The sequence below is a fragment of the Pieris napi genome, chromosome 8 (assembly GCF_905475465.1).
Source record: "Pieris napi chromosome 8, ilPieNapi1.2, whole genome shotgun sequence".
In the NCBI taxonomy this organism is placed as follows: Eukaryota; Metazoa; Arthropoda; class Insecta; order Lepidoptera; family Pieridae; genus Pieris; species Pieris napi.
The window spans coordinates 2,678,446-2,699,915 of record NC_062241.1 but is presented as its reverse complement, the minus strand read 5'-3'; the positions used below and the strand labels follow the sequence as shown (position 1 = coordinate 2,699,915).

Sequence of the window (21,470 nt, the reverse complement as noted above, 5' to 3'; positions counted from 1 at the left end):
ATTTAAATAGACTTCTTTGATTCTAACTATATAACAACAAATAGCACACTTTCGCATTAATACTAGTTAGAAGCCAAGGTTGTATTGACAGATGGTACGGCTCAGTTATTTATATCATCGGCCATTATTGATCAACACATTTTGCCAGATCACTATTGACCCCGTAACAAGATCATTTAGTTCTATTAAGTCTCGCAAATTTGGAAAATGCCTTTCTCTTCCAATTTACCGAAAACCTTAAAAAGATTATTTCTGATCGGCAATTATTGCGCTATGGTAGAGTCTAAAAAAATGATCTTCAGCTGTGGTGTTTTGTGTGAGATTAACGTTTATTTTATTTATTATTATTTACGATAAACTTCGCTCAGCTGGTCACCTCTATCAAATTTTTATACTTACGTTCAATGCTATAACTCGGCCGCAAAACGTCTGAATTATAGCTGTTAGGATGTGCTATTAAATTAAAGTCTTTTTGCATTAGATAAATCGTGTTTGGGAACATCTGTCCCTCGATTACACCGATACATTATGCTCGGTTTGTTGTTTTTAATAAAAAGTTTAATCCGTTCAGTTATGACAGCAATTTGTCTGGCGGATGGAAAAACTTGGTCGATTACACGGGGCCCCACAAGGGACATCTATCGACATTCTACTTGAATTAATAACCCCAATATTTAACGCTTTTCGTGCTTTACTGTATTTGGATGGAACCAATTTTGAATTTGTTTTAGACTGCGTCTAACTCCTCGCAGTCGCAGTCTTATGTTAGTTATTTTGACTATGATTTGCGTGTTCCCACGAGAATGTAAGTGCGTGCTTCTATTTAACCATGCCTCCTGCTAATAAATATAATGAACTATTAATTAATTAAGAAGTCATGTGGAACATGGTGTAATAGTTGTAGCTCCTTACAAACATTGTGTAAAACAAAAAACTTGGCGATTAAAAAGAGTGGCGGAGAGTTTTTTGCCAGTTCTTCTCTGATTTGAGAACTGGCAGTAAATGTAAAATTAGAAGCATTTAATATGTATTTCTTTTTTGACGTTCACAAGTTTACATTGTGTTACCAATATTAATAAATTATTTTGACTTTGACTTTCACTTAGTCAGGTCTCGTCTTTAGCGTATGTACGTAGTGTGGACTCAGTTTCCGTACTTAGACGCTCATTTGGTCCGTTGTGCATACTCCTGGCTGCTTGAGCCAGTCTAGATCCTTCCAGAAGCCGCCTTTATCGTATCAATTATGACATATAGAAAATAGATTAGACAGAAATTTTCTACGTAGATTTAAGCGTAAACTCTTTTCATTAAGAATAATGAACTCGCCATAATCAAATACATCGACACCTCCATATTTTTAACATGTTAATATGGTTATATGTAATAAAATAAATTCACGAAAATTGAGACATAACCAATTGTGAACGAGCGGGGAATGGCATTCGCGGAATATTTTAATACAATATTAAGACGTCGTCCGGAAATACATTTCAATGCAATTTCGCGTCATCACCTTATAATGTCTTGCTGTACAACCATTAACAATTCAATACTGTCTTAATGAAGAGCTGATAAAATGTATATTGTGGTATTCGTCACAACTGTTGAATAGGGTTACCACAAATGAGTTTCTAGATTTTGGAAATTATGAATAATTTATAATGATTGATTTTATTGGTATTATTTACTACAGAGAAGTTAGCCCGTTATTTTTGTTTTTAATGATGATAATGCGAATTCTTTGATATAAAAAGTCCTCACGGGGGTTGTGTGGTGCGTTCTCATGTAATTTTCATACGTGTATATCCTTTCTATATTTGTCCACAATTTAACATAATATATTGTGATGTTTGCAAAAATAAAATAAATTAAAATAATAAAGAAAAATCTCTATCAATTAGACACAGTGTGGTTATTAAAGCTTAAATTTTAAAATATTTCACTGGAAAATTATGAAGTATTGACGAATCTAATATTCAGTCAATAGAAGGAGTACTGGACTAATTTTGCAGAATCTATAGATTGTTTGAAAGAAGTTATATTATTTTGTATTGGGTAAGACCAGCTTTCAAAATCTTGCCAAATACCAACAACGCATTGTAATACAGTGTACTAAGCCCTACACAAATTAATTACCTCTTTTTGAAACTCGTTTTATGTGAGCTAAGATTGACGGAGCTCTCGGCTGATTTGCGACCTTTTTGTCGCGACAATATATCGTAAGGACAAATTTCCCGCAGAAAGATTTCACGAGCGATCTAAAGCAAATTCACTTAACAAATGGCTCCTTTTGTTTGCCGCTTATTTATGCGTCTGTGGTAATTGATTGTACGCGCAATGTTTGCGGGGAGATTTTTTCTTTGTCGCAAAATTAGGGCTCTTGGATATTTTTTTACAAAGAGGTTTTTGCCTATAGAGTGTAGTGTAGACTGAATTTTCGTACTCAGATGCTCATTTGGTCCGTAGTGCGTAAAGTCCTATCTAATTAAGCCAGCCTAGCTTCAGAAGTTTTCTGGGCACATTGCTTTACGGAGCAACCTCACTGCTCCCAATATTTCTTCAGCCTACCTATAGAATCAAAATAATTATTGTTTCGACGAAACTCGAACCTAGGAACTCAAAGTTGACGTCACGAAGTGATCCAATTATACACTCTCACACTTGAGGAACCTACACCAAATTCTAATTTTATAATTATTTCAGAACGTGGGCAACGTATCTGCTGAGATGGAGTTGCAGAGGCTGCAGCAAGAACACCTTCGTCGTCAAGAGATGGTGCGGCGGGGACACCTATACCCTGCGCCCCCACTGGGGCTATTACCGCTGTTAGAGCAAATGAGACCGCAACAGCCCCACTCCAACGTAAGTATTTTACTAATAAATAACGTTTTACAGTGCTTATTTGTCGGGTTGTCAAAAACGTATTCGATTTGTGACAATTGGAACTGACCATTTGCACAGATGTTATAATGCACAGACTATTTGTCTATGATGTATAGAGTTTGGCTAATGAAAGAAGATAATTGAATTATTTGAAAACTTTCGGATGGCAACACAGAATGTCATTGAATTTCTTAGGTTAGTTAGTTTTATTGTCTTGATACTTCATGTAATTACTCATTTTTATTTCTATTATATATTTTTTCCGAATAGTTAACAGGTATAAACTTTGTTTTATTTGATAGAATATTTCGTTTCTTTCACAGGATTTGATTATTCCGAATAAATTTGTGTTTTATAATAAATATATCTAGTTTTAGTTTTCCATGCAATACTAGTCATTTTAAGTATCAATAGTAAAAGACTAAATACGTATAGTATTTAATTTCATAGAAATACAGTTACTATCAAAGTAAAAAATAATAAAATTAAGTATCAAGTAAGTTTAATCCACAAAATATATCAAACTTAGGGATACCATACTATTTTTTTTGTATTTGCCGCGCTTTTTCATTATCTTCTTTCATTAGCCAGACTCCAATAATGTTCGACACGGCCGGAGCATCGCAAGATGAGACAGTTTTGAGTGCTCCTAAACACGGCGATGTTCAAACATATAAAAGATATATTTGCATTTGTTACACATTTATTACAACACACTCTTAAGATGCGTTAAAACTGTTTGGCAATCAATTAATTACTTTATAATTCAAACCATCCATACCTGTATGTTGGCTAACATCCGGTGTCTAGATCCACAGTCTTAATTAAATTGAGTAATTTCGTATATTTAATGGTTTAAATGTATAAATTATTATGTATTAGATTAATGTAAGGTTGAGATCTTAAATCAACAGTGCTTAATCATTTCAATGTAAACTAGAATTATTGAATTACAATATTAATTATGTTACCTAACTTTGGAGATTTTATACAGCAATATATTTTTCAACTTTAACAAGTAGAAATTTGTTTTGTCTCTGGACTGTGACTAGGCATAGACGTTCGTTAGTCATAACTCATAGAGTATACACCTAATAAAACAGAAGTCTATGCATTCATTTCTTTCTATCAAGATGATCTCACTGTCAAAAGAGAGTGAAGACTGCAAATTTACTGAAATAATATAAGTCTCTAAAGGTTTTTAAATATTAAATGTACATACTTTCCCGACCTTTGTAGACACGGTATATCTTCAGTAGTATTTTGATGGATACTAAGTGTCTTTCTAGTCTGTGGAAGTATAGATCTCATATTTCCATAGACTATGTGATTATACATAATGCCTCTGACATAAGTGCTTCGAACAATGTCTTGTAAATAAAAAAATGTTGTGTAAAAGCATAAAGAAAGCTTAAATTTAAATAACATAACTACTGTCGTACATAGATAATAGATACGTTCATCATTCGTTCGATTTTTGAAAGCAGTTCGAAAGTCAAGTTATGTAAATTAAAATTAGCATCGAGAGAAGACGATCCGTCATCCAAATCTTGTCTATGAACGTTTTTATTTGATGTTTATACAAATTAATTGGCGCAATTTCCGTTTTGATGAAACCGTTGTCAAGGAGGCCGTTTGATTGTTAGATGTTTTATTGTAGATAATTATTAGAGATTCGTCGGTAAAAAGTTGATCAATCTTTTGATGTTTATGATGTAATGCGTTCTTTTTTTAAATTTGGATAATGAAGCGCTTTAAACATTCTAGTTGTCTATGGATTTATATTGTGTTATAGGAACATATTTAAAAATTAAACCGTATTTGATATTGTTTCGTAACTCAATTTAAGTATTAATAATACCAATTATTAACAATACCAATTATTATCAATACATAGAAATCAACCATTCTTTAAGTAATTGATGCTTATAGTACGTTCATGTAAAGTGAATAGGGTAATAGGTAATATTGTTCATTGTGTAAAGCATCATTTCTGCTTTGTCTTATATCATTTTATATGAGTTGTATATCTGTAAAGTTTGTATAAATTAAAACGCGCGTGAGTGTTTAAAATGTAAGAAAGACGATCTTAAATAAACATAATTACGGAATCTTATACTCATGTTACAAAATTAGTCTATTATTTCTGGCCTTTGTTGAATGGTGGGCGGGGCGTGCGCAAGCGCTGAAAAATGCGCATTTGTATAATTATCTGCATGGACCATGGTTGAATTATTTATTCTGGGTTTGATTCCCGGATGATATTTCAGACTCCAGGAATAAAAATCTATGGATGAATAGTTAATACAATTTTCTTTATTTCAGGTTGTCCCATCCAACCCCTGGCCGACCCAAATGCCCCAGATGAGGTCGTCTCCCCCTCCAGACCCCGATGCACCCCTGAACCTGAGCAAGCAGCGTTCTCCCTCTCCAGGGCCCATGATGATGCCCCGATTTATGCCATACCCTCCCATGGATGAGTCATCGTATATGAAGAAGGACGACGAATACAATTCCGCTTGCAATAGTAAGTAGTTTATAATTGTAAAAGGTCGGCTACGCACTCACGAATCAAATGACGCCAACAAAATATTTTTCGATTATGTATTATTTATTAACGGCGTTAATCAAAGTAGTTATAAAGGTTTAATTTTAGGTTTAATTTTACCAAAAAAACGGTGGCGCTCAATCTTTTATATCTGGGCCTCAGATTTCAGTATCTGTTTCGTGATCAGCCTTCTGTGTCTGGCTCACGCCGTCGTCTTCTTGGATCTGACGCATGCGGGTTTCCTCACGATGTTTTCCTTCACCATACGAACGAGGGTTTTATGCGCAAATAGAAATTTAATTAGTGCCCGTCATGGTACGAACCTGAAACCACTAGGCCAACTCTGGTGTTTTATTATTTAAGTTAAAATGTTAAAAATTATAAAGAATGTTTCGTAATTTGGTGTGAAATATTTTGTGTGAAACCTTTACTATGAAAACCCTTGTCAAACTATCTTCCAACACTTTTACAATACACATAATATCTAAAAATAACGTAAAAGTTACGAAGGGAAGAGAAATGAAGAGAATAAATTTTCAAATATAAGTAACGGACCAAAACGTTTCTAGAAACCTTAAATTAACTTAAAATTATATTAGAAATTTACAATTCCCGGATGTGAATTCACAATGTACTACGAGATAGTGTTAATGTTGTCATTCTGTGAATCAATATTAATAACTCAAAATATACCAAACGTTACGCAATTCAACACTAAAATAAACAAGGAATCGGCACAAATAAATACACCCAATGTAATTAATTTGAAACGGTCTAAAGAAATGATAAAACAATGTAATGCTGAAATAGAAATATAGAGTATTTACAATATTCTTAACGTAATACTTTAAAATGGAAAAATAGAAAACTAAATTAAAAAGTTTGGTCCCCGTGGCAATGTTTCTCTGCCAGCTTTTCTGCTAAGCGATACTTATTTGTTGAGAGAGGAAAGCACCAGTTCTGGTGTCACCTGTACTATCTACCAGGCGCCAACTTAAATCTTTAATTAGCGCACTTGAACCCCACGGCCTATGAGTCTGTACTCCAGAGGGATATGAAAGTTGGAGGAAAGACACTCGTCTAAATCACTCGTATATAAAGTTACTAGTATGCAAAATGGACAGCTATGGTTACCAATTTATTGTATTAACAATACTAACTAGTAATACAAATTATTATTTGTTACTAGTTCCTTTTCGAATAAAAAAACGTATCTCCAAATATATATGAATATTTGGGTCACCTGTCTATATATGTGAAGATTCTATCAACCTTTCAAGTTTCATCAGCACCACCTCGATAGCTGGAATTCCACAGTCTGGTTCTCTAGGCTTTATTTTTGCGAACAGGCGATCTGTGAAATCGTCATCCAGTGGAGGTTGGGGTTTAAAAAAAAGGGCATACTACTCTTTTAAAGGCAACCCGCTAACATAGTGTCTATGGACTAACTAAGCTCCCCCCCCCTATCATATAAAAGAAATTGTTTACATCTTTAACGGTTAGAAACGAAGCTTCACACAATTAAAAAACAAATAATGACCCGTCTAATTTTACTGGCCGCGAGTGTAGTTAAAACCATTCAGAAATGCGAAAACTGAAATGTCGCGTGTCGCCGCCAAAACATTTTGATGTCCGCTTCTAATTGCCAAATATTAATCCCATGAAAAGACCGCACCTGCCGTAGGCAATTTTTTATAATTGTTCATTCATTTATCATTGATTTAATTAAGAAAGATATTCAATTCTGTACGCACAATTATTAATTGACCTTTGTAATTATTACAATTATTTAAAGTATAGTTTATAATTATATATTGTGTGATCTTTTCTACAGGTAAATAAATTATGGCAAAAACTAATCTGTGTCGCAGTTTTAATAACGTATTGTAATGAATTATAATAATCTAATATTTTAAATTAAACTTTTCTTTAGTTTTGTTGGTCATCCCTTATTGATTATGTATGTATAAAAACACGACTACTGCTTAGTAAAAGTAAAATCGTCTAATTTAAACAAGTTTCAAGCAAGTTTCGTAACTTTATTGAGATGAGTACTTAATAGTTGAGAAATTAATAGTTCTCGATACAACGGGTCAAATTGAAGGCTTCTTATGATTTATTATACTGCTTAAACATTACAGATCAATTAAATTTAAGCGCTTAAGCCTAACATGTAATTTAAGTCCGAAACCAGTTGACCTGCTAGATTTTGCGATTTCTAACGTGCGTAATTACTAATTTAATTTTTGAAAAATTATTTAAAATAATTTTTTTCTATGTATCGTATTAATAATCATGCGTTATTAAAAAGATATCTAAATTTTTTACTAATTTTAATAGCTCAAAAATCTTTTGACTTGCGACTCATACACTTACTATGCGCGAATATAAATCATGACATATAATCTCGAATGCTACATAGTAATTACAATTAAAAATGGATATTACAATTATTAATTAACAAATTATTTCTACTATTTAAGCCTCGATATTTATGCATATTACACTTTTTATAATCGCACGTAAATTATGCGACGAATAAAATTAATAGAATACATTTTACATACTTGGCTCGCTCCCAAACCAAGATGGTTACAAAATTGTCCACCGCGCCGTGATTTCCTTTAGAATAAGACAATTTCGATGATATGGAATAGATGGCGTTTGAGACGCACATTTCCGCTTGCCGTACACTCGTGAACAGAAGTGGAAATATTTTTTATGATCACAGATTAAAATACAGTAACCTCTCCTATAACTCGGTAGATTGGTTCCGCGTTGTAAGAATTATTCACGTTTAACTTTTCTCGTTATGAAAGAAATAAGTGCGTACAAATCGTTATAAATGTCACAATGCAGTTATATAACGTGTGAAATCCCCGTGTTATATGGGGTTATGGTTATAGCTATACGAATGTCTGAAATCGCGTTATAAGAGTACCGTGTTATAAGGGGGTTTACTGTATTATCCAACTTACCATAGCACATTATGTTGTTTTAATAAAACGCACCACAGGCTCATCTCGCGTATTCAAGAGCTAAATGTCAAGTATATTGGTGACAGAAACAAAATTACAAATTGTTTTCCATAAAGAATAAATATAATCGATATTTAAACACATTACGTTTAACAAAATTGTTTTAAATGAACACGTTTTAATCTAACGTTATAATTTCAAGTCATAATTTACTTTACAAAATAAATTGCCTCAAATTGAATATTCTTCTAATTAATTAGTTGTCATTTTATAAATGTAAACTGACACATTAATTAGGATGTTCAATTTTTATTTTATTTAAATGAACTAATTAACACTTGCGATAAATATTCGGAAAAAGTCAATATTACACATTCATGCTTTTAAATTAACTAGTTACAACGTAACGTAGTAATAGTAATATACCGTTTTGTGATAATATTTATAACTGTTTAATTAGTGTTCAATTGAAATCCATAGGTCGATTATTCCGCGCCTTATATACTATCAAAGAAAATTCATCATCATCTTCAGTATCTTTATTTGGTCCATTTCTGGACGAAGACCTCCTCTATTTGCCTCCAGTACGCCCAGTACTGGCCTCTTTGTATCTACTGGAAGCCAACCTCTTTGACCATATCAAAGAAAATTAGTTCTTGTAAATTATATTTTTACGTAGGTATAAAGACTCGCGTTATTGTAAAGCTTTACATTCGGTAAAAGATTACATTTTATTCGATTGGTTTAAGGTTCTATTTTAATTATATCATTGCGTAGCGTACCTACAAAAAATGCTTTTACTCTAAAGATTTGTGACGTACACATTCGTGTAATATAACGTATACCCACAGGAAAGCCGAAACCCGTTAATTACAAAACTCACTCACCTATTTACAAGAATAACCAACCGAATCGTGTAGGCGTCCCGAACATTGTTCCACATCTGTCAAATACCACAAATGTAATTGACCGTTCGCGAAGATTGTCAAATAGCAGAAATTACGCGCGGAACAGTACTGAAAATACAGAATTCACGTATCGTAGGATGTAATAAATTATCTAACAGCGTGTCAAATTAATACAGGGAATGCATTACTTTGAATGTTAGCTTATTAATTGTGAGGACACTTGGTAACGAATCCGTCAAATGAAATGCTAAGCGGACGAGGCGTGACCTACATATTTAGCAGGGTTGTATGACATTTCCGCGCGATTGTACATGTTTTTGGAATCTGCAATTCTATATTGATTGGGTAATTTTGTTTTTGATAAACGGTCTTACATGGATATGGTGAAAATCCATGGTTAGATTAATCCGGTAATTTGACATCAGCAATCCCCTTGTGGTTCCTAGGAGTTTTTTAAGGGTAGCGACTTAGTGAATTCCTGTCCAATTGTTGACTATTCCTGGCGCCTTTTAACACTTGGAATTTAATTTTTAAAGGAGGTACGAAAAACAAAGACTTATAGATGTATAGGTACTAAATATACATTTTCGAACAATATTTGACAATTATAATCAATGGAAACATGTCATAACTTATAAATCTTTACGTGTCAGATACATATCTAAAAGTAAAAATGAAAAATGTGAAACACGCACTTATAAGGCTATTAACTATTAATTTAAGCGAGTTTCTCACTTCATCTATGCACGGCATTAAATTATATGACTGGAAACAGTTAAGATTAGAACATTCCAAAATATTTACAAAATGCTGGCGTAATCTCTGTTTTCTCTTTATTTACCGATGCACGTCATTCTAATCTTTAGCTTTTGTTGATAAAGCATATTCTTGCGTGTATATTTCGATGATAGTTTCTTAATCTGTAAGACGGTCCGTACGAATAGAACTCAATCGGAAGGCTCGCTAAGCCACGCTATAAATTACAAAGAGCAATGAATGCCGGCTGTAAAACAATCGTTAAACGGAGATTAAGAATGAATGTCTATTCTGAAGTATGCTTTGTTTACGAAGTTAAACACTCAAGTGCTTTTGAAATTGTCCATTCAGACTACCAGGAGTATTCATTGAATATCTTTAACTATGACTAAAGATTCACTCACGTCTTTGATTCTTTAACACGTCAAACCTTTTGGACATGTTCTTCGTAGGTATATCCTAATGTATTTGATTGAAATTTCAGCATCTTCATGGGGCCAAACACCTCCAGAAGAAGCAGAGAAGGCGAAGTTGATCCGGCAACCGAAACGCGACGAAGCCGGGAAACCTCACATCAAGCGGCCTATGAACGCTTTCATGGTTTGGGCGAAAGATGAGCGCCGTAAGATTCTTAAAGCTTGTCCAGATATGCACAACTCGAATATATCGAAGATACTCGGCGCCAGGTGGAAAGCTATGTCTAATGCTGAGAAACAGCCCTATTATGAAGAGCAGTCGAGACTGTCAAAACAACATATGGAAAAACACCCTGATTACAGGTAAATACGGTTTAAGATATTTTATTTCTCATTAAGAATATTACAACATTTACTTATACTACTATTATAATTGTATATTAAAATAGTAAAAAAAATACAACAGCAGGCATCACACTTATTAAATAAAAATAGCAATTACAAACTTTTTACACAATCCTACATACACGTCAATAGTTGTGAAGCAAAGTTGTATTAATGCTGTCCAGGGCTTTAGTTCGTGTCATATTTTTGATTTGGAATAAAACGTAAAAAGTCATAGTTAAATTATGTCGAAATTCAATACATTGTTGAGATACGGAATGTCAAGTGCAGCATGGTCCCCAACGCAGCTTGGTTGCAGCTTCTGTCTTTCAACTTAGCAATTAAGAAGAGCGGTGGATGTAGAGCGAGCGAGAAGCCAGTTTTTCTCGCCCGCTCTACATAATTTTGGTTACTGGTATTCAGTGTAAAACCTTCCTTTTTAGTATTGACGTTCGTCTACTACTAGAATACTACACTTATTAAATTTATAGGTGATTTTGTGCAACGCGTACGCGTATTATAAGAGTTATTGAATATTCCTTTAGATATTGTTAATTAAACCTAACATACAACACATAGCTCTCTTTACCAGCAATTAATTACTAATGTACAAGAAATAAAATTTATAGACATGAATAGGGAACTTTTTTATAGAGAAAATGTCTTAGAACTTTCCGTTTGTTGTTCTAATGAGTTTTTATCAACTTTCAGGTACCGACCCCGACCAAAACGAACTTGCATCGTCGACGGCAAGAAAATGAGAATATCCGAATATAAGAATCTAATGCGTACGCGCCGACAGGAGATGAGGCAGCTGTGGTGTCGGGACGGTGGGAGTGAGCTGGGCTTCTTGCCCTCTCTCTCATCCCCGGGGCCCTCGAACACGTCGCCACCCCCCAACGGTGGTAACTACATGAACCCCGGTTTCTCCCCCCCACTTTCACCTAGAGAGGAAGATTGAGGTACGGCGCGCGGCTGGCCCTACCCGCACGCCGCGCCCCTCTCCATGCCCCCTCCTCATCCCTGGTAAAGCTTCATCGGCGACGTTGACAGCTACGTCAACTGTCAACTGTCAGTGCATCGTTAGAAGCCAGTGTTGCAACGCGATCTCTCTTGTCACGAGATTATTCCATTAGTGAGCTAAGCGAGGACTTGATGAACTCTGTGTGAGGCAAAGATGTGCCAAACGAAACCACTTATTTAGAAAAAAATGTACATAAAATTAAACTTTTCTCTTGTAAATAATTTTGCTTGTAGATATTACTTACTGTAGTATTGTTTGAAGGAATAGTTTAATCAGGCTTATCTTAGCGTCAGTATGTTGCCATGTGTATAAAACCCTTAGTTATACATATAGAAGTTAGACTTAGAAATGTATCAAACCAAAAATTTAAAGCGGTATGCTTGAAAATTTAAGTGTTTTGAACACGTATTTTTGAGACCAGTGAGAGCAATGGATCATAATAAAAACATAATACTCATATACCTTAGAATAGCTCTCTACATATGCCTAATTTAATGTAATAGGTAGGAATTATATTCAGTAGTTTTGTCTCGTATACATTTGTATTAAAATGAAAATTAAACTAATTTGTAACTAAGTAGCAAATTTTGGAACTGTTCTCATCATTTTCACTTTTAATAAATTGGCTTATTTCGCCCACAAAATCCAGTTATATAGTTTCACTACCAGTGTTTAACACAAACGGTGGTCAATTCGAACCTGTCAATTTGTATGAAGAAAGTTTGCCCACCGACGACGGGGGAACAAATTTATACCAATAAAAGATATTTGTCAGAAAAAAGCTAAATTGATATAAATGCTTTGGAGTCACTGGATTAGGAGTTTATGTGAGACTATGACAAAACTTACCTATCGTTTTTGGACTGTTGAGGTAATTAAAAGATAATACTGTCTGTGGAGACATTGATTGCGATTTAAGCGACAAAAGCGCTACAATAATGCCCGTTCGCAGCAACTTCAATACAGTGAGACACCTATAGCAAAAGAAATCGCTTTATCGAATCGTGCAATTTAATAGTTTTAAGTAGTATTAAGCTGTAATGCATAATATCTACATATTTAATAAATAGTAACATTGTATAGACTTGTAGTCAGTATATTGCCATTTCTGAATTCTGTTATTTAATTTTTTAATTAATAGTTTTGTATGGTGGTATGAATCTTGGGTGTTGCCATTGAGGCAAGAATGTATTGCATCGTTCTTGTCTCAACGCCGTGATAGCCTTGGTCTCATGGTACTTCATTATATGCCAGTAAAATTATTCGAATTGTGTTAAGTGTTAGCGTAAGATAAGTAAATTATTGTGTATGTGTCTTACTGTTTTATCTTAGTGTAGTGTGTATTATTCTTAGTAAATGTGTAAGAATTAGCAGTGCCGTTAAATTATTTATTTTTATGTTGGAATTCATTGTATTGTAAATAATTACTTTGTTTTCTATTGGACAGTGCTTAACTTGTTAATCAACTTTGGTAGGTTGATAAAAGAATATCACAAAAAATAGTTTTGTGTATAAGCTGTGGTCGATTTAACATTGTCTATTTTTCGATGCCTGTCAAGTAGAGCACAGAGTACTAATTGAAATAATGCGATATTTTTGTCAATTTTCAACCAGATAACTTTAATTCTGGTCTATTTATTATTGCCATTTCTATCTACTTAACCTATGTACTTACGTGTCTTGTTATTTTATGTTGTCTAAATTATTTCTATGAGATTTTGTTATCACTAAATCGTATTATAGGTAGTACGTAGGTACCTTATACCTAGTAGGTATAAACCAGGACACATTATTCAAGAATTGTGCCAAAACCCAAAAGTTTAATAAAAAGTAAATATTAAAATGATTTTCTTGTTTTATTTATAAACAATAACTTCACATGATCACTATGACTGTATCAACTAAATTCTTAGTGAACATATTTTTTTAAAACAGTGATATTTATAAAGGAATGTGTTAATTTTAATTGTTCATTGCATTAACATGTCGAATCACTACTGCTAATTAGAGGTTACCTCTAATAAGCTACCCTTTACAGGTAACTCTAATAAGTAGAAACTAGAAACCAAGGGAATTTATGTAGGTACTAAAAGAATAACATATATCAATTATATTTTATTAATACCACATTATAAGAATACATGATATGGTTACAATGTTATATACTAAATTTACAAAAATATACATACAAATAATGATTATATAAGGATCCTTTTATATAGTCAGCACTCCAACGAGGCAAACACATTTTATTATATTTAATAGTACACACTATTGCACACAAAAAAACAATCTACTCAACTTAGAAAGTGTAAAATGTTATTGGCATTTATTATAGCTGTAAGTTTATATACAATTACTATTGTTTGCCGGAAATCGAACCTCGAGCCTCCGTGCTATACGCCATGTGCGTAACCTCGATGTCAACATATACATAGGAGTGGAGTTTCTTGCCCATTCTTCTCCACACGAAACTACCTTTTGGAAGGGGCAACTAGAATCTTCTTTTTAAAATATAAACTTTTTTGACGTTCAATAGTGCCATTTTAGATGGTCTAATTGAAATAAACGATTTGACTTTGACATTTATATGTTGTAATAATTTAAGAGTTTTTGAACTGAATACCATAACCATACGGGGATCCTATTTGGTTGAGAGCTAGTTAAAAACGCGATTAAAACACATTTAATAGTACATATTAGTTTTTAAAATATCTCGTCTACACACACTAAACTTTATATTCGAGTAAAATATAATAATAATATATTAACAACAAATAGGCCACGATTACCTGTATCTACAACAAACATACATACATTATTCTAAAAATTAAAGATATAGCGAACCGATAATTTGAGTATTAACGGCAGTACAAATTGTGCATGTGAAAATTCCTGTAGAGCGACATCGTTGATAGAACTTACTATTGTAACTACTGTAATGTAGCATTTCACTTACTCTCGCTTACCCATAGGTGGCGCTATAACAAATGCGATCAAGTATTTACATTAGTACCGCTTGCCCATCGTAGATGGCGCTGTAAGTGTAAACAAAATATACGAATTATAAAACAGATTTCAACGATTTTTAAACACATCAAGAGTATATACAATACTTACGAAAACATAAAATTGTTAGATTTAAAATATTTAGTTAATTAATAACGTAGGTTTGTAAGTCCCTGGCAAAGAGTTAGAAACATAATTAAGACTACAAAATAAATATTGTATACAAAATTATATATTTTTAACAAAAAATAGTTTTGCGATGACATAATATATTAATGTAGGATATATAGGTGTAATAATTACGTATGTGAATACAAGTGTAAAAATTTAAGCTAATAAATAGTTTGTCATACAAATGTTACAATAACTTATTTAAAAAAAAAAATAGCGCTACGTAAGCGTATTTGGAACAAATCTTGTATCTTGTAGACAAAGCCACTTTTCGACAGGCATGACCGCTACACTAATCAGTATCAAAATGACACTAGCACACGTAGAATCACGTGACCGTTTTCATACAAATTCATTTGGCGTTAGTGGGTCACGCCTGTTGCAAAGTGGGTTTGTCTCAAGCTCCAGGACCACGAAAATCGTTCAAATGGTAAACAAAACAAATGACATGAAAATATTTTGCGTTCGAACTGTCACGTGACAATTGACTGGTTAAGTAATTGTAACCTTAACGTCTTGAAATAGGACTCAAACTTAAAATATCACATCAAAGTTTTAGTTTAAGCATCTTTTAATGGATATTTTGAAAATGTCATAGATTCATAAAATTAAATTAACGAATAACTATAAATAATTTTACTACAATAATAAATATTATGCGATAATTACAATATGGAGTCAAAGTAACACAATACCATAACTACTAATAAACTTACATTAAAGTACAAATGCCATTAATTGTACAAAAATATTGTCACTGACCGGTTTTACATTAATAAAATATAATGTTCGCCTGATATAAAAACGAAAAGATAATTTGTATTCAAAGAAGCAAGTCCTAAGGACGGAAAAACATGTAGCAGACACTGAGCCATCATTATTCTAAGCTGGGGTGGGTTCACTTTATGTCAAAACGCAAAATTGTAGCCGTCTATTGGAGTTCTGAAGTAAATTATAAGGATTTTTATTTTGGAAAAGCTTATTTCCAACGCATTTTATGTAGCGCTGAAGTGTGCAGACTCGCAATTACTTAGTAAGAACATGGCTCCTAATAAAAAAAATATTGCATCGTTTAAACAAAAGTACGAACCTGTACTTTCATCACAACATAAACACAATTTGACAGATACGAACTACTTAATAAGTGTGATAGACTGATGATTTGTCTCTATCTATTGGTCTTGGCCACAGATTTCTAAAACTGTTTCGTAATCATTTTTGTTTTCTAGACTAAAAAACAAAGCCGCCATAGTGCGTCGAACTGACAACTTAAAAAATACCCGCCAAATTGTAAACCTCCTTTGAGGTTTCTGTAAATAAACGTGGCTAACGCTACAAAGAGGGAGTTCTAAAAACTACTGTCATTTAATTTAACGTACAAGATGGGCACAATTTAATTTTATTTAAATTCAAACAAGCGCCGTGAAAACTGTGGCCACACTTAAAAGCCCACAATCCGCCATCTTTTATTAAAAAATCGTTTTGCAATGGCAACCCACAGAGTGTGCAATCTAATTGTGGAGTCATTAATTCTAATACATCATTTATATTAATATTAGTTTTGTTAATTTTCTCGTATACATGTTCTAGTCCCCAGTGTTCGGACGTCGCTGCTATTATAAGGGGAAGAGCTGTATTATTGATTTTTCCGTCAGACGAATTTCGAAGTAGCGCGTATAACTGAAATGATAAAAAACACAATACATACTATTGTAAATGTGTATAAGTAGCTAGCTTAAGTAACCTCTCAATCAATAACAACCTAGCCTCTTAACTAAACAGCGCCGTTTAACTAGCGGCCTGAAAGATAATCAGTCAGTTAATGAAACAGCTAGGCAAATGACATTGATCGATGACATTCATTACTTGCCTAGCCTGTGGACTGTTAATTTAAATTTAGTTCTACTTTCTGCCACCTAGCGCCTTGTGTCAAAACTCATTAAACTGTAAATATGGCGTCCAAACCCAATGACAACTTTGATGGTGTTTTCCATATTATATATTATTATGTAGAATTGTTTGAGTGTAATATTGTAATTAATATTAATTTAATAATGTAATGATATGTTTTAATAATGTGCTAACAATATAATAATTGACTATGATGATATGATTTATAATGTAATGTAATATGTAATCTAAAAATCGACCTTTTAATTGTTTAAGAAAAAAAAAATGCACGCCATTATATGGTTAGAATTTGCGAAATCTTGCAAATAAATTATTATTAATGGGTCAGCATATAAATATAAATTAATTTTAATTCTTATGACGTAAGATAAGATTTTTTTAGAGCACAGATCAGAAATTTCATTTAAATTGGTAACATCAATGTTCTTATATATTCATCAAAATTCAAAACATTCGCAGTTATCATACATGAATTTAGTTACTATATTCACCAGAGACCCTTGTCAAATACGGTCCAAAGACCTTGGTTACACAGTTAAATGTCATACATTTGAAGCAAGTAAATTATAAAGTAAGGAAACTCACCTGTTTTCTTGCTTCTTCAAACTCATAAGCACTATACAGCGTGTCCACCAACGGTACAGTTATTGTCACATCAAATTTCTCAAATAAACACACCATCAAACATGAATGATAAAATTTTAAAGTCAGTGCACCTGTATCAATCAGATTTGCATGTTTCTTCATTATATTAATCGCATTCCTTCCACCAATGGACTTTATTATTAGCGACCCTAAGTCGTCCCAACTGAGCATATCTCTAACTGATATATTATCAAATTTCTTATTGCAATTCAAACATATATTCGCATGTAATGTTGCATATAATTGTATTGCTCGGTCCCATGTGTCCAATGTGAACTGAGGGAGAAACGAATGCAACAAACTCTCATCAAGCATTTGCACTAAAATTCTCAAAACATGCAGTAAATCTTCATTGCGTCTCAAATAGAGTATTTTTCTCCATAAATATGGCATTCTCTTGCACATTTCATAGCATTGCTCCTTTGTTTGATTTGACCACTGCCGTTCAATAAATTCATCTATCAATTCCGAAAACACTGGCATTTGACTTGTCCGTACATATGGGAGAGGAAATCCGCACTCACAACCAACATTCATTAATTTTTGAGTCTTCACATTCACTGCTATACACGAATTCACAAAATATTTATACAGCACATCACTTTTGATTATCAAATCCAATAAGTCACTTTTGCGCATGCAAGTGTTTAAGTATGTCAGAAAAATATTGTACGGCACAAACTTTGAATCCTCAATTGCTCCAACCGATTTGCAATATTGTTCTAATAAAAGCATCAATTCATATATTTCACTAATATCACAGCTGTAATCTTCTACGATAGAGATTAAATTCGATTCAGACTCCTTATTAACGAGGCTTAGCCTAGAGTACTGGTATAATAATTTACAACATTTATCTTCTTTACTTTGTAGATTATTGTCTATTTCAATGGTTTCTTGACTAGATTCTTTAAAAATTATTTCATCATTTATGACAGGTGTATCATCAAGTGAGTAATCGTCACGAGCCACCCATTTAGGTGTATTTTCACTGTCAAATTGTCTAATTGGAGTAATTTCTTGATTACGGTCACTGAAATTTTTCACTTTCTCTTCAAAATCTTCCCATTTCTCCTTCAATATTTTTTTACTAGAGTTAAATTTTCCTGAGACAGTTACACTTAAGCCTTTTAAAGCTTGTAGTGCCTCTGGTGATAAGGTATTAAATAAGTTATCATCATTATGTTTTATATCATAATTTTCATCTAACAGTGATTGTGAATATGGATTGTCAACCACATAAATTCCTGATTTCAATTGAGTTGCTTCACTTGATTTTAATTTATCAATCTTAATTAAAACCTCTTCTACACTTGATAATAAACCATTATTCTTCAATTTATCCCTTAAACCTATCAAAATGTGCATTTTCATAGTTAAATTGTGCTCTAGCAGATATTCTTTATACAAGGCACAAAGTTCCGCACACAACACATATTTTTCATCAATGTAGCATTTCACTAGAAATTTGTCAATTTTCATGAATTTTAAACTAACAAGTGAGCCATTTGAAAGCCATACATACAACATGTCATTTATAATTCTGCAATCAACAATATCATCGTACACATACCATACAGTATCATCTACTTCATTGATATTCAAGAAGTATAATGCCCTCTTATTAAACGAGAATATTACACTGTTCATTGAGTATATTCTTGAGAAATTAACTGATTGTCCTTCACATTCATACTTTTCATTTTCAATAGCCACATTTTCATTTTCATAAGATTTGGTTGTTATTATTTTCATCGGTGGTTTAGCAAGTACCTGCTTAAATTGATGAGTTCGTCTCACCATTCCATCAACTGTTGCTTCCCAAATTCTTGATGATGGTCTTGCACAATACATAAGAGTGTTTGAGAATTCATCACCAACAACAAATTGGGCATCATCAACGATATTGTATTTCTTTACTTCAGTAATTTCTATATTAGTTTCTGCAGTACCATTGGCCTTAGTTTCTGAAACTATGAAACAAGCACCAAATTCTCCATCTCGTAATTTTTGTCCAATTTGTCTATACTGCTCCTGTGCTGTATTACAGATGTAACATCGAGTCAATGTAGAAACTAATAGCATACAATCTCTACAATCAAGTTGACATATTCGTGAGTCCAGACTCATGATGATTTGTGAAGAACCATGGAACATACTTTTAGTCTGAAATTATAAAAAAGGAATTTAAAAGACGAGGCGAAGGACTATTGGTGGCTCATATGCCTTGTATATCTCCCTGGATTATATAAAAATATTTACTTACAATGAAGCTATTCAGCTGAAGAACAGATACTTTTCCAACATCATCACCGGTAAATAACATATTTCCACTCCATATCATAGTAGTGACTTCATTACCCAAATGTTCTTTGGATGAAGTGGTGGAATCATTTCTACTTAAATTTTGATCACATTCCGTGACTGTCACCATTCCTTTCCCATTTGCAAATCCAATATGCTTCTCATTTACAGATATGGCCAGTCGTGTAATAGGCCCATCCTAGAATTATTTTGAAACATAAATTATTTCTATAGCCAATTAAGATAAAAATTTAACTGATGATTTTAATATCAAGTAGCTAAGCATTCAGTAAATCAAATTTAACAGTGAAATGTTAGGACAGAAGTGCATGATAATAATAATTATGTAATTTGCTTCACCATATAAATCTTTACCTTATTAGGGATCAATTGTATGAATTCACATGGCCATCTATTAAACACATAGATTCCACCACTAGTCGCTCCAAATGCTATTAAAGATTTAGAGACATCAAAACAAGTATACTGAAATAAAACAATATTTTTTTTACTGTATTTCCACAACACATTAAAATTTGTTAACATATTCAGGAATGGCTACACCCATTTCTTTCTTTTAGAGACTATAAGAACATTAAATATTACTATGGGCTACATATATAACTATTATTATACCATAATTTCAAACAAATATTATATCAGTAAGACATAATTAACAATAATAATAAGGTTTTTTTTGGTTTTTTGGGTTTTATTGTTAAAGGTGATTTCACTGTTAGCAATGTATGAAATTCTATAACAATTATATTCTATCTTTAATGAAACTTATAACTGCATTACTTAAGAATGACTGTTTTACTGACATAGAACTACTTAAGAAGAACCCTTTCAAGTCTAATATAGTTAAGAAAGTAGGAAGAATGAAATATGATTCTTATTGGATATAAATTATCTTAGAAATACTTGTTTCAACCTTGAATATAAATAGCTTTTCTGAATGAGTGCGGTATGGCAAGTTATTATCTAAATGCAAATATATACTTTTGAATAAGTGCCAAATAAATCTAAACGATACTGACCTTAATGCGCTGAATATTTTGTATGGGAAAATTTATACTTTCTGTGATATCCGGCAGCTCTTGAAGAATGTAAGGTGGTAATTTAAACTCCGCCATAGTTTATGCGGACATTTTCTCATAAAAAAATAAAGAATACACTCAAGAATATATGCTACTTATAAAAATACTTTATTCAAAAATGCTACTTTTCATTCGCCGTTCTACACAATGAAAATTCACATTTTAGTTTCCACAACATGCAAATGAAAATGGTTAAACGCTTATTTATTACAGCTTCATTGTCATACGTCAAATGTCATTTTGATATTTGACAACTCACTTTCGAACTACAGATACAAATTTCATAGACCATTCTGGTCATTATCTATCTATATATATAAAAATGAAACCCGTTTTCCGTTGTCACGACATAACATGAAAACGGCTTGACCGATTTGTCTGATCCTTTTTTTATAATATTCCTTGAAGTACGAGGATGGTTCTTACGGGGAGA

At 32.7% G+C, this 21,470-nt stretch overlaps 2 protein-coding genes across 3 annotated transcripts in view; one reads left to right on the top strand and one right to left on the bottom strand.

Annotated features, from left to right (window-relative positions):
- The window catches only part of LOC125052005 (transcription factor Sox-5), a 271,229-nt gene extending 257,486 nt beyond the window's left edge, over positions 1-13,743 (top strand). For both annotated transcript variants that reach the window (XM_047652646.1, XM_047652645.1), the window contains exons 4-7: positions 2,704-2,862; positions 5,209-5,410; positions 10,558-10,852; positions 11,585-13,743. In XM_047652646.1, the coding sequence (XP_047508602.1) occupies positions 2,704-2,862; positions 5,209-5,410; positions 10,558-10,852; positions 11,585-11,834 (906 nt within the window). In that variant the 3' untranslated portion in view covers positions 11,835-13,743. The remainder of the gene's footprint in view (positions 1-2,703; positions 2,863-5,208; positions 5,411-10,557; positions 10,853-11,584) is intronic.
- A 2,308-nt stretch (positions 13,744-16,051) lies between these two features.
- LOC125051775 (Hermansky-Pudlak syndrome 5 protein homolog) lies at positions 16,052-21,249 on the bottom strand. Its single transcript, XM_047652331.1, has 5 exons — positions 20,978-21,249; positions 20,313-20,423; positions 19,900-20,136; positions 17,574-19,799; positions 16,052-16,757 (listed from the first exon to the last, which is right to left on the bottom strand). Exons 1-5 carry the CDS (start codon positions 21,071-21,073, stop codon positions 16,443-16,445), a joined length of 2,985 nt encoding a protein of 994 aa, XP_047508287.1. The 5' UTR covers positions 21,074-21,249; the 3' UTR covers positions 16,052-16,442.
- Positions 21,250-21,470: the final 221 nt, after the last annotated feature.

What these genes read in the sequence shown, in the direction of transcription:
- LOC125051775 (XM_047652331.1), bottom strand. Translation starts at nt 21,073, where the DNA reads ATGGCGGAGTTTAAATTACCACCTTACATTCTTCAAGAGCTGCCGGAT. An exon ending in TACAATTGATCCCTAATAAG is followed by an intron (nt 20,137 to 20,312) that starts GTAAAGATTTAT and finishes AAATAATTCTAG; the next exon opens with GATGGGCCTATTACACGACT. An exon ending in TTCAGCTGAATAGCTTCATT is followed by an intron (nt 19,800 to 19,899) that starts GTAAGTAAATAT and finishes TTATAATTTCAG; the next exon opens with ACTAAAAGTATGTTCCATGG.